General features: G+C 42.0%; 1 protein-coding gene across 1 annotated transcript in view; it reads left to right on the top strand.

Moving 5' to 3' along the window:
• The first annotated feature begins 952 nt into the window (after positions 1-952).
• Positions 953-12,589, top strand: part of dachb (dachshund b) — a 48,720-nt gene continuing 37,083 nt past the window's right edge. Inside the window, exon 1 of the mRNA XM_030775993.1 lies at positions 953-1,440. Within this exon, the coding sequence (XP_030631853.1) occupies positions 953-1,440 (488 nt within the window). The remainder of the gene's footprint in view (positions 1,441-12,589) is intronic.

Here is a 12,589-nt window from a genome sequence, read left to right as displayed (position 1 = left end):
TAATCTACGTTACTCTCACTCCTTAGACCAGGCTGGCTGAGAGAGGACAGTTGATTCCAACCAAAAATAGCTCACCAACAGCGCCAAGCACGTCTTTCCCGCAACATTCTCAGTTGCACCTTGTCCCTAATAAACTTTCAAATAAATTTCCAATGAAAACACTTCCGGAGAAAGAAAAGTGCACCTTTTAGAAAAATATCTCTACTTTTTTTGTATCTGTTGAAAAAAGTAACGCGGCTGGTCTGCCAAAAATGCTGCATCCATTGCAATGAGGTCGCGAGCGAACTTTTGCCTCGCTCTCGAACCAGTGAGCAACATGAAGAGCCTTTGAGTCTTCGAGTGGAGAGCAGTATCGACAATCAGCCTAGGGAACAAGTGAACAGCTCACCCTTAGGGGGCATGATGCACTCCCCTGCAGTCCCAAAACACACAATGGTAAGATTGATGACTTCTGTACAGTGTAATTATTTAAGTAAATTATACCCTGTTATGAATACTGTAATGTGATACAGCCATGAGATGTGGTTTCAATCATCGTTTTACTCGTTTTGCCACACAGTCTGCAAAAGTATGTGTAAACAAGGTCCACTTTAGTTTCTGCTAACGTCGTTGACATAGCCGTCAATATTCACCAAGCCCCCTTTTTTTTATGAGAGTGCCACCCACCTTTCCCAACCTCCAATGACATCCTTGAATCAAAAATGAAACACAACTGGTTGGCCTAAGGGAAACGCTACTTTTTTCATCGATGGGCAGGGCCAACGAGACTCCGAGCGCAACAATTCACTTACGCCCTCACACATGCATTAGCGAGACCACTTACAGCCTTCAGCGTTGTGTTCTTTGCCTGTGAGAATCAAGTGCGTGAGAACCAGCAACAGAAGGAGAGATAGTGTTGGGCAGCAGAAGTGAGAGAGGAAAGTGAAAAATAAAAGTAACCATGACCTCTACCATGGCTTTATCTGCAACTCCCCCGGTTCTTTCTCCGAGTTCTACTTCGGGGTCCGGCGGTCTCTTTCGCTCCGACCCGCTTTACTCGAGCCCGGCTAAATCTCCGCGACTGACCGGAGGTATGGTCAACTCTTTTATCTCCAGTGTCAGTGGTCCCGTCGGAGGAAACGGTACTCTTCCAGGTAGTGTCAAAGCAAACGAATGTAAACTAGTGGAGGTGCACGGAGTAAAGGTTGCTTCTTTTAGCGTGGACGGGCAGGAGTTGATCTGTCTGCCGCAGGTCTTCGACCTCTTTCTGAAGCACCTGGTCGGCGGGTTGCACACCGTTTACACTAAGCTGAAGAGGCTGGATATTTGCCCAGTAGTGTGCACAGTGGAGCAGGTACGGATTCTGCGAGGACTCGGTGCCATTCAGCCTGGCGTGAACCGCTGCAAACTTATCTCACGGAAGGACTTCGAGGCGCTCTACAACGATTGTACCAATGCAAGGTTAGTTTGGGGATGGTTTTGATTTTTCATCCACTTATAACTGTTTCGTTATTCAGATATAGTACATTTTAAACCGAAAATCATACTGCCCTTCGATTCTGTTAGCGGGGAAACAAGATCACGGTCAGAAATCTTAAAAAATAAACAACAGCAACAACAAAATAATAAAAGAATGAACAGACGAGATTAACAGGCTGCGTCTTGTAATGAGCTAATGTTTCATATTCCGTTTCGCACACGGATCAAGAATTGATATGAGATAAAGGAACTTCAAAACTGGTTTTGCGCAACTGCTGAGGGAAAAAAGTTTGTACTGTATACGCTAATTAAATACCCGCGGAAAAACGCTTTGTTTTTTCCTGCTCTGAACAGCTCTCCCTTTACTTTTTCCAAGCAAGTATGCTTTTGTATTTTAATGTGGATTAACGTCGAAGTACATGTTAAGACACTGAAGTGGGACTGGGAATGTTGGATGGTAACCGCAGAGGTGCGCTCCGGATACATTTCATGTGACTGGCGCTACTTGGCTGTATCATTCGATATTTCTCAAAATTCAGTCTTATGGTCTTGATAAAGCAACAAGTGGACTAACCCCCTCGAACTCTCTGTTTTCTGCGCAGCATTAAATGAACGAACCTCTTATTCCTTCGAATCGCGCAGGGTATGATTATTTACAAATTTATAAGCAGAAACCCACACCGATCATTTAATTGGAAGTTCGTGTGTATCATATTTATTATTAATGTCACGGTGCATCGCTCTCTATTAGTTTATTTTTCCATTTGTAAAGCGTGTCCTCGGCCTCTCTCGTCTACATAAATGGATGGAACAGATCCGTCAAGAGTAATTACCCATGAGAATGCACTGGCAAAAACACGCTAGGAGGTCCATTGTGCGTCAACGAGTGGGTTTTTCTAGGCTGAAATTAAATTGACATTTTTGTAATGCCTGTCTCTTCATTGTCAAATCACTTTTTTGCTTCGTTAGAGTAACAAAACTCAAGAAGTGCCTGCCTTAGAAGAGATATATTGTCTCTGCACCGAACAATGTTCCATCCTCTAAACGCAGAAATGTCTCCACTCGTTGGCCAAGTTTGATTAGATCAGCCTTACGCTTTTCTCATGTCTCCTCCGTAGCTGTCCACTGTATCGGTGATTCCGTTTGCACCGTCTTAATATGTTCCTTGGAAAAGGCTTCACTCGAAAATGCAATAAAATAGTTGTAAGTACACGGCGCCAACAAATAATATCGCTTTCGTATTTCAGTGTAAGTACGAGGTTTTTATTAAACTATTCTTGTCACCCTTGGGAATGAATTCGTGGGAAAGAGAGAGAGAGAGAGAGGGAGAGAGATGGGGGGTATGACAGTGGGACCACATGCAAATAGTGTTGTGATTTATCCTCTTGTGCTCCCCCTCTTCTTCTTTTTCTCCTTGAATTGTTGGTGAATGAGTGCTAGCGCAGTGGCTGTGGGTTTGAATAAATCAATGAGACAGATTGGAATGATCCACTTCAGGTCCCCTCTCTCTCTCTCACTCTCTCTCTCTCGCTCTCTCTCTCTCGCTCTCTCTCTCCCTCTCTCTGTCTCTCTTTTTCTTTCTCTCCTTCTCTCTTTATGTGTGTGTGTGCGTGTGTGTTATTCTTAGCTTGTTATCATGACAGATGCATTAGTGGCCCCTGCGCTCCGCCAGCAATGTCAATGAGGAGAGCGAGGGGTCTTAAAGAGATAGAGCGCTTTTCCCTACATGGGAAAAACGGGAAAAAAAGGCTGGAACTGAACTTCCTCATAACACAAGGAATCTCTCTCTGCTCTCTGTCCTCATCCCAGCTGTTACACAAATCTATCTATCTATCTATCTATCTATCTATCTATCTATCTATCTATCTAAATAGAGCACAAATAATCATGTAAATTAACAAACTAAATTTGAGAAGCATAATTTGTAAGTGAAACTTAAGTAGCTCTCGTACATTTGCAGTGTACAAACATAGCCCGTATTATTCATTATTTTTTAAAAATTCATTTCACAATTGAATTTTTCATGTTAGCTTGCACAGTGACATACGCAACTCCACTGTAAAAACAGCACGATCAGGTATCCCTCCGTGGAGTCGTGTTACGGTCATGCTTTGTTCAGAATTGACAAAAGGTTAAAATGTATCGCTTTGAACTTGACGTCCTAATCCTTCTCTTGTTGAGGTCTGTTTACCAGGAATATTTTTTACATAGTCTAAAGGGAAAGATTTTTAACTTAAATGTTGTATTTAAAACTAGGTGTTAGTTTATGGGAGCTGTTAGGAATGAATATAGTTTTTTTTTTTCTTTTGGAAGTTCAAAAATGATTAGAGTTAACATGATGAAGCAATGTAGAACAGCTCCTGCTGACTCACACAGTATTCTCCCTGATGCACTTGTTATCAGCCAGAGAGAGAGAGAGAGAGAGAGAGAGGGAGAATGAGAGAGATATGAAACATCCACCCTCAGGGCAGTTACAGTTAGGTGGTTTTATGCCTCACTAAATCCCACCAGACATGTCGGTCAAAGGCAGTCAGTCGAAAAAAAGAAAGCAAGGAATAAAGAAAAAGAGAAAGGGAGAGACACACAAAAGAGTGCATTATTAGACGGGCTTGATGTGAGAAATGGGATGACTGAGGAGAAACAGAATTGAAAAATAGAGAGGTGGATTACGTGCATAAGATTAGCGTTAATCATAGTGGTGTTACAAACAGACGCACACACACACACACACACACACACACACACACACACAGTCGTTTGTGGCCTTCTAGTTTTCCACTGTACTCCTTTGATGATAGTTGGCTACTTTCCAGTATGTTCTCTACCATCAGAACAGTTTAACTCTAGTACTGCCCAGTAAGTGTGAAATTAATGCTGGGAAGGATGTTGTGACTTGGAAATGTCCTTGGTCACTCTGAGGCTTCATAGAATGTTTAGCGTGTTTGTGTGTGTGTGTGTGTGTGTGTGTTTGTGTGTGTGTGTGTTGCCTGGACTAAATGTCTCTCCTAGCAGATGGCTGATACTGATACGCATGAGTGAGCTGCTCCTCCACCTGTGCTCAATTTGGATAGAAAAGAAGAGTGTGTGTGTGTGTGCATGTGCATGTGTGTATGTGTGCTTGTGCGCGTGTCTAAATATAAACAATTTTTGGTAAAATGGAACACTTTTATTTACAGAACTATCTAAATGTTAATGTATTTGTATGCATGTTTGAAATGCATTTAAACACATAAACAGCCGTAAACATAAATGCACATATAGAAGTACACACGCACACCAACACATGTGTACACACACACACACACACACACACATACACACGCTCTCACTCACACACACATTCACACTCAAGCACACACACACACACACACACACACGCACACACGCACACACACACATGCACAAAGAGTAGCTTGTTTTATGGCCTACAGCCTGCAGAGCCATGGGCAGTTTTCTCTTTTATGCTTTTATTGCATTCATCATTTATTAAACAGAATTTGCAAGCCAAACACAACGCTAAACTAGTTTACACTTGGGGACTGCACTTAGGAAATTGGCTGGAAATCGCATTAGAGAAGAACATCTGTGAGTCCTTTTCCCCCAGCCCTGTTCACAACTCTCTCTCTCACTCTCACTCTCTCTCTCTCTCTCTCTCTCTCTCTCACACACACACACACACACACACATTTTCCTTGAGATCAGCTGGATTAAGAATTTTAACTATTTATTTTCCTTTATCAGAGATGCAAAATATTGATTAAATTTTGAGGACAGCAGAGAAGTGGGCGGGCAGATGAAAGAATGATTGACAAGTGTCCTCACTCATGATTAAACAAATCTTAAAGGCAGTGCCCTTTTTACTGAGTTATAGTTACATCCGATACTGAGTCCAAACAAGGGAAAGGTCTATTTCTTCAAAGAGGACGTGTTGTTGCTCCTGTACATATTTTGGAATAGAGAACTGTGTGAAATAAGAGTTATTGTCTGTCCAGTCAGAATTATTTACATACTCAGGGAAAACAAAGGAAAATGCTTTGGAAAATTAAGCGATAAAAGCTCAGAGCTGAGCTAATTTTCTCGAGGATGTGGAAAATATTCCGCTCTAATCGTGTTTCAGCGGAATCTACCAAAATAGCTCTCCGCTCAAATTATAAACGCATTGTCAAAAAAAAGCGTGACGGATATTCATATGCCTGTTTTCAATGCCTGTTACCTTTGTGGGGATGACTCTTTTGAACTAAAGTCAGTTGTGTTTCATCAGACTCACAAACGTTGCATTGGGTTTAAGTTTAAAGACTGAAACCCTTTTGGTATAGGCTAATGCTGACTCCTTGGACAGCTGTCATTAGCTTCTTGTTTCTTGGTTGATTTTTGAGGTACGCTTCTCTTCATTTGATTACTGAAAGATCTATTTGAAGCCAAATTACAGCTTTCTCAACGAGGGAGACAGGTTTTTGGTCAAACTGTCCCGACACACCCTGGTGTTTGTGATCCCAATTTGATTTTCAGGGACCTAATATCTCCATACATAAATGAGAATTCCTGTACACTTACATATGAAATACATCACCAACTATATTATAACCACTTTGTTGGTTAACAGTAATACACAGTAATTAAAGCTATGGCTCTTACACACCGAACCTCCGAACCTGGGCCAAACCCAGACCCCAAAGCTGCCCCTAAAATATATGTTTACTCTAAATGAATTAGCAGTGTTGCTGTAAACCGCTTAAATACATCAGCCTGACAGCCTTAACTGAAAAATGTCATAGCGAGTGGTTCCTTTAATCTGCATGTTCTCTTGAGGTAAAGAGGAACCTACAAAACTACCTCTTAACTTCATTACAGAGAACCTCTGCAGTATTTCATCTGAGATATTCAACTCTTGTCAAAATACACCTCCTTCATCTCAATCTCAGATTGCTCAGTTCTATTACTGTGACCTATCACCTGCTTCCACATGAGGTTCTCTGCTTATTTTTGTCTGTTTTTGCCTGGTAACCCTCCCGAGGAGAGTACCAGCATGAGGCTGACGTGTGACGATGGATTTTGAGGCCACGAGGCTCATGCTTGTGTCGTCACTAAAGTATTTTGACCTGCAATAAATTGTCATGTTGTACTTATTATCCTCACAAAGTGATAGATTTTTTAAGTGCATGTGCGAAAGCTGACAGTGTATATTTGTATAGATTTACAGGTACACTCATATTACTATGGAAGTTTGTGCGTGTGTGTGCGTGTGCGTGTGCGTGTGCGCGCACACACACACTGTGTTTGTGAATGTTCAGAGAGTGTTTTGTGAAGACATAGAGTGACGGACTGAAGAGGAGTCAATGGAGAGGAAGACTAAATGCCTGCTCAGAGTGTTAAGTGGCAGCTTAGGAATCCAGCATCATTATTTCATGATCCACTGCTCGTTGTGGTCTCAGACGCATAAATGAATTATCACGTCTAGACAAGACAAGAGACACTTTGTTTTTTCCATTTGGAAGAGATTATTTGACTCTTCTCTCTCTCTCTCCCTCCCTCTCTCTGTCTCTCTCTCTCTCTCTCCCTCTCTCTCTCTCTCTCTCTCTCTCTCTCTCTCTCTCTCTCTTGCACGCTCTCTCTCTCTCTCACTCACTCTCTCTCTCACTCACCTATGTTTTCTCTCACCTTTACTCATTCTCTTTTCTGTCCCCTCTTTCTTCAGTTTCTCTCCAGTTTACACTCACGCTCTTGTTGATGCTGTGAAGATAGGAGTGTAATTCTATTTTATTGTACACATCTGTGTGGAATTTTTGCTGTTTGAGTGTTTGGAGCCATGCAGGCCTAAATGTGTTTGTATGTTATTTTCCATGTCGACTCATCGCTGAGGTTTGGTATGAATTTGCAATGTGACAGTTAACCACTGACTTTCAACTCAACAGTGATACATAAGACCTCACACATTTACCCAGAAAGAGCAACCTAGACACACACACACACACACACACACACGCCCGCACGCACATGCACACACACACGCACGCGCGCACACACACACACACACACACACACACACACGCACAGACAGACACACGCATGCGCGCACACACACACACACACACACACACACACACACACATACACTCGGTTACAGTGAATGACAGCAGGCCCTGTCCAGACTCCTGTGTGTAATCACATTAGTATCAAATCCTCGAGGGCATGCTGACTAATAATACAAAATAACAGGGAAAATATGTATCTGTAACTTACTGATTGAATTATGCTAATGAGTAATCTCCTGTCCATCACTCCTCTAATCAGCTAATTAGATGTGAAGTTGGAAATGGCCGCTCTCAAACTCAGAGTCAACGGTAGAAAATTTAATGTGAACTTCAAAAAACATCAAGGAAGAAAGAGAGAGAGAGAGAGGGAGAGAGACTTGCTAAAAGTTTTGCTGAAACCTGTAGAGTTTTCCCTCTCTTGGAATGTTTACGTGTTTCATGTGTTTTGTTGTCTGTATGTTTGATATAGTCCACATGAGGGTATATGTTTGTAATTACATGTTTACTGGCATGCATGTCTGTTTGTAATTACATGTTTTTATGTTTTCAATCGTGTGTGTGTTTGTGTGTATGTGTAGAGTGGGTGTTCATGTAGGGGAAGGAAGAGAGACACTGTGTGTGTGTGTGTGTGTGTGTGTGTGTGTGTGTGTGTGTGTGTGCGCGCGCACAAGCACGCGTGCATATAGTTAAGTGGAAACAAAATGATCTCATGTTTTGGTGTATCTATAATGCTGTGTGTGTTTGCAATTATCTGTGTGCGTGTATGCGTGAGCATGTGTGTGCAGTTTACGGTAAGAGTAATGCTTGTTTTGCTGAACAATTCTCAGGCTTGTTAAATGGGGAAGCGTGTCACGTGTCACGCTCCCTGGCTTTGATAAACACACTTTTACTGCCCTAAACTTTTGGTTGGCATGGAGCTTCAATATGTAGCCAATGCACTTTTAACTATGGTTACCATTGCAGCATAAAGTAGCTATCTACAGTTTAATGTTTTAGCACAGGAGCAAACCAAACACGCACACACACACACACACACACACACACACACATTGTCCTCCTGGCGTGGGATATTCATTAGTGTTTGATTTGTGCTGTGCTGACAGACATGGTTGTGTGAGTCCAGGTTAAACACACTATTTACATATTAATTTAATGTAATCAATGATTTATGCAGATATAGATTACCTTTAATCCCTCTCCACACTCATTTTCCCTCACTCTCTCGCTCCTGAGCACAGCAGAAATAAGTGGTTTACTCAGGCACTCCTTCACACCCACCCTTTTTTCCCTCTCTCTCTCTCTCTCTCTCTCTCGCTCTCTCTCTCTCTCTCTCTCGCTCTCTCTCTCCCTCTCTGATACAGTAATAGATGCTGGTGACACTAGACTGTTTGACTTTTGCTCCTGGTAAATTACTCATTCTTTATCTCTCTGTTAAGAACTCTCTCTCTCTCTCTCTCTCTCTCTCTTTGTGGAATGGCTACAGGGCAGTAGCTCTCAGCTCTGTGCTCAGTGGATGAAGATGAAAGTTGTGCTGGGTGAGAGGTGACAGACTGGGATGATTTATTAGTGGTGACAACAGTGTGTCTCAGCTCATGACAGCAGGAACGAAAAGACCCAAGGAAAGTGAGAGGGAAAGAGGGGTAATAGGACAAGAAAAGAAAAATGAAACAGAAAATACAAAGAGCTTGCAAATCAGAGTTTGAAAGAATGAAGGGGTTGTGAAAGATAGTGAAAGAGAGAAGGAAAAAAAGTTAAAAGAGATGGACAGTAAATATAAATAAATTTAAACAAATTAAAAGTAGTTGAAAGCTTAGGCACAATGACATTGCACCTCTGAGAAACTACATTACCCAGCATTCCTTAACAACCCCTTAGTGAGTCTTTGATACATGGAGAAATCAGACCAAAAAGCAACATGTATGTGTGTGTGTGTGTGTGTGTGTGTGTGTGTGTGCATTGTTTGAAGACTCGACAGGCAGACACACTGATGCAGGGTTGTGATAACGTTCTAGGGAAATGTAGACTTCTCTCCTCATCCTTATGCTTATCTGACTGAGGTAAATGGGCTATTGTAAAATACCCAATTTCCTCTTTTGAAGGCACAGACACTTAAACGCATCTCTCTCTCCCTCTCTTCCTCTCTTTCTCTCTCTTGCTCTCTCTCTCTCTCTCTCTCTCTCTCTCTCACTCTCACTCTCTCACTCAGTCCTCATTGTTGAAGGTTTGTTCTACTGACCTGAGTACATCTCTGGGTATATACTGTAGACCACTGTAGGCTTGATCCATACCAGACTTATTTGCTTATGAACACGTCCTTTATCAGTTAGCAGGAAAGTTTAGCACTGCCTTCCTCAGGTCTACAGTGGGTCCTCAGGACAGGGATGTGAAAAACAGACTGGAGAAAGGGAAAGAGCGAAGACTGGTACTGTGAAAACACCGCTGGTCTTTGACACCCATCTGCACATTCCTCCCCTCTCTTTCATTTAACCCCATCTTTTACTTTTGCATGTAGCTAATGCCCTTCACTGCTGACTTTAATAGCATGGCTGTGAAGTTAGTTAACGAAACACTGTCAAGAACAAATGAATAAAATTCACTTTATTAAATCTAAGAGGGTCTTTACCACTCTGAGATTTAACAGGCCGATTCCACCTTACCTTAGGCAAATTAGATCCATAGCTAAATGTGGAGTTTACTGAAATGTAGATTCGAGGGTCCGTGATTAGATAGGATACGGTAACCATCCTTAATTACACATGCTGAAAAATGAAGAAGCTGCTTTTCAACATTAACTCCCGACCTAGGAGTCGTTCTCATGAGACATGTCTGCTAGCCAGGCCTGAGGCCTCAGGAAACTAGATGTGAATATTTCAGCTTTCCGTCAGCTTTCTGGATTATTAACACCAGCTACACGTGATTAACGGTGCTTATGATTAGAGCGGTGTCTGTCTTTGTCTTCATTCTGTCCTCTTTATTAATCCCTTTCTCTCCCTCTCTCTCTCTTTCTCTCTCTCTCTCTCTCTCTCTCTCACCCTACCAGATCTTTTTTTTTCTTTTCTCCACTGTCATCACCCACATCTTTTGTTTTATCACTCCTTCTTCTCTCTTCCCATCCCATCATTCCTCTCGAGGTCCCACTTCTCTCTCTCTCTCTCTCTCTCCCTCTCCCTCTCTCGTTCTCTCTCTCCCTCTCTTCCTCTCTCTCTCTCTCTTTCTCTCTTTCTCTGTCCCTGTCAGAGACCACATGTACAGGGGCTTTGGGTTGGAGCTGTAATCTCTGTTGTCATTGTAATTACAGTGACACAGTATAACGCTGGCAGCTTTAACATCGCCTTTTATTTTTCCTCTGTCATAAATGAAGGCTTTTGCTCGTCACGTTGAACTCTGCACTTTACACACTTTAATATTTATCATATTTAACGCATCCTCCCCGTCTTAATGATAGGTCCTCTCTGTACATCTCTCTTGTTTGCATAATAGCACACGCCATAGTCATTATCTGCTTTATAATTATGATTTCGTTTTTTTTTTTTTTTTTGCTTACGAGACAACTGTTCTGTGAATTGTCGTTTATGTAAGAAGTTAAGCGGTGTTTTGGATTTGAGAACATAAACCAGTTTTTCCTGCCTCTTTTTTTTTTTTAAAGTTCTTTGCTTATTAGCGTAACGTTCAAAGCATTTTTGCAGAAGCCGAGTCATGACCCAAACCCTCCTCGCTCCCCTCTCCTCTGTCTCTGTCTCTGTCTCTTTGTATGTGTCCGTACTCTCCCCTTCCTGACACCCTAATCTCCGCTCTGCTGTCACACTCTCCTTCAGATGGATATCTATATGCAGCTTTATGGATTTATCATGAAAACAAACGACCCTGCCTGCTCATGTCCCGGACTCTCTCTCTCTCTCTCTCTCTCTCTCTCTCTCTCTCTCTCTCTCCCTCCCTGCTCTTTGTCTCTTTCATGGAGTTTAGAACTAGTAATATTTTCTTATCCACAGTGCTCAGTCACAAAACCACTCAGTGAAATGATAACTCAAGAAGGAGATGTTATGGTTGAAAAGCGGAAGCAGACGTTCAGGTTGGGGAAGGCGAAGGCAGAGCGCCCTGCGTTGGTGTGCGCTGGACCCTGCTCAACTGATTCACTAACTTTTCTCCTTGTTAAAAATGCGTTTATCTTCATCTTGCTCCGTGTTTCTGTCACCTGTCCTTCATCACTTTCCTTAAATTAAATTAAACATTTTGTTCTCCTCCTTTGTTCACCCCAAGGGTACAGGTCAGGACCAGACCCTCCTGAGAATGTTCCTGATTAGTCAAACTAGGTCTCTGTGTGTGTGTGTGTATGTGTGTGTGTGTGTGTGTGTGTGTTAAGGATTATTACAGGGTTATCCACATACATATCTTACCCCTATCCTCACATTTGTTTTTGGTTGCTTTGTCCTGTTTTTTTTTTTGCTCTGCACATGCAGTGTGTGATGTTTAACTCTTTCCACACAGAGAAGCAGCTCAGAAACAGTGCGCCGTCTTAAAGGGGCCTTAAAACAGTCGCCCCTCTAAAGCAGAGCTGCCATGAAAACCACACATGATTTTTTTTTCCCCGAGTAAATACTCTCGGTTTTGTTGTTATGCTTGATTGCAACATGCTGTGATAACCCGGCATTTTAATGGTATTAAGTAACATTATGTATTACGATGTTCTGGATGTATGAGTGTGCCACTCATTTGACTGTCTATGTTTTAAAAATGCTGTCACATTTTACATCATTAACCAGTAGCGAACAAACTGGTTTGTTTTAGAAGTCTGATTAAGCCTATTTCCTCAACTTCCTAAACTTGAGTTATCTTTATACTGTGCCATATGACTTGACTGTTTAGACTGATAAATATTCAAAACTCTGCGCTCTGAAGTAGTCTAAAAAAGTCCTGACATGATTTTAGGCCACGCTGTTCTTCCATACCACAGCTTGTGTTTGATGTTTAATGGGATAAGGGCAAGGACTTAAATCGTTTTGAGAAACAATGTGAGTTTTGCGAGATACCATGAGCTGAAGTGGGGTCACTGACAGCCAGCTCCCTTAGTGACATGGGCGTTGTAACCACGGCAACCGAAT

Source organism: Chanos chanos, chromosome 5 (assembly GCF_902362185.1).
Source record: "Chanos chanos chromosome 5, fChaCha1.1, whole genome shotgun sequence".
NCBI classification, from domain to species: Eukaryota; Metazoa; Chordata; class Actinopteri; order Gonorynchiformes; family Chanidae; genus Chanos; species Chanos chanos.
Note: the sequence above shows the minus strand (reverse complement) of the source record. Positions and strands in the feature narration are given on the sequence as shown.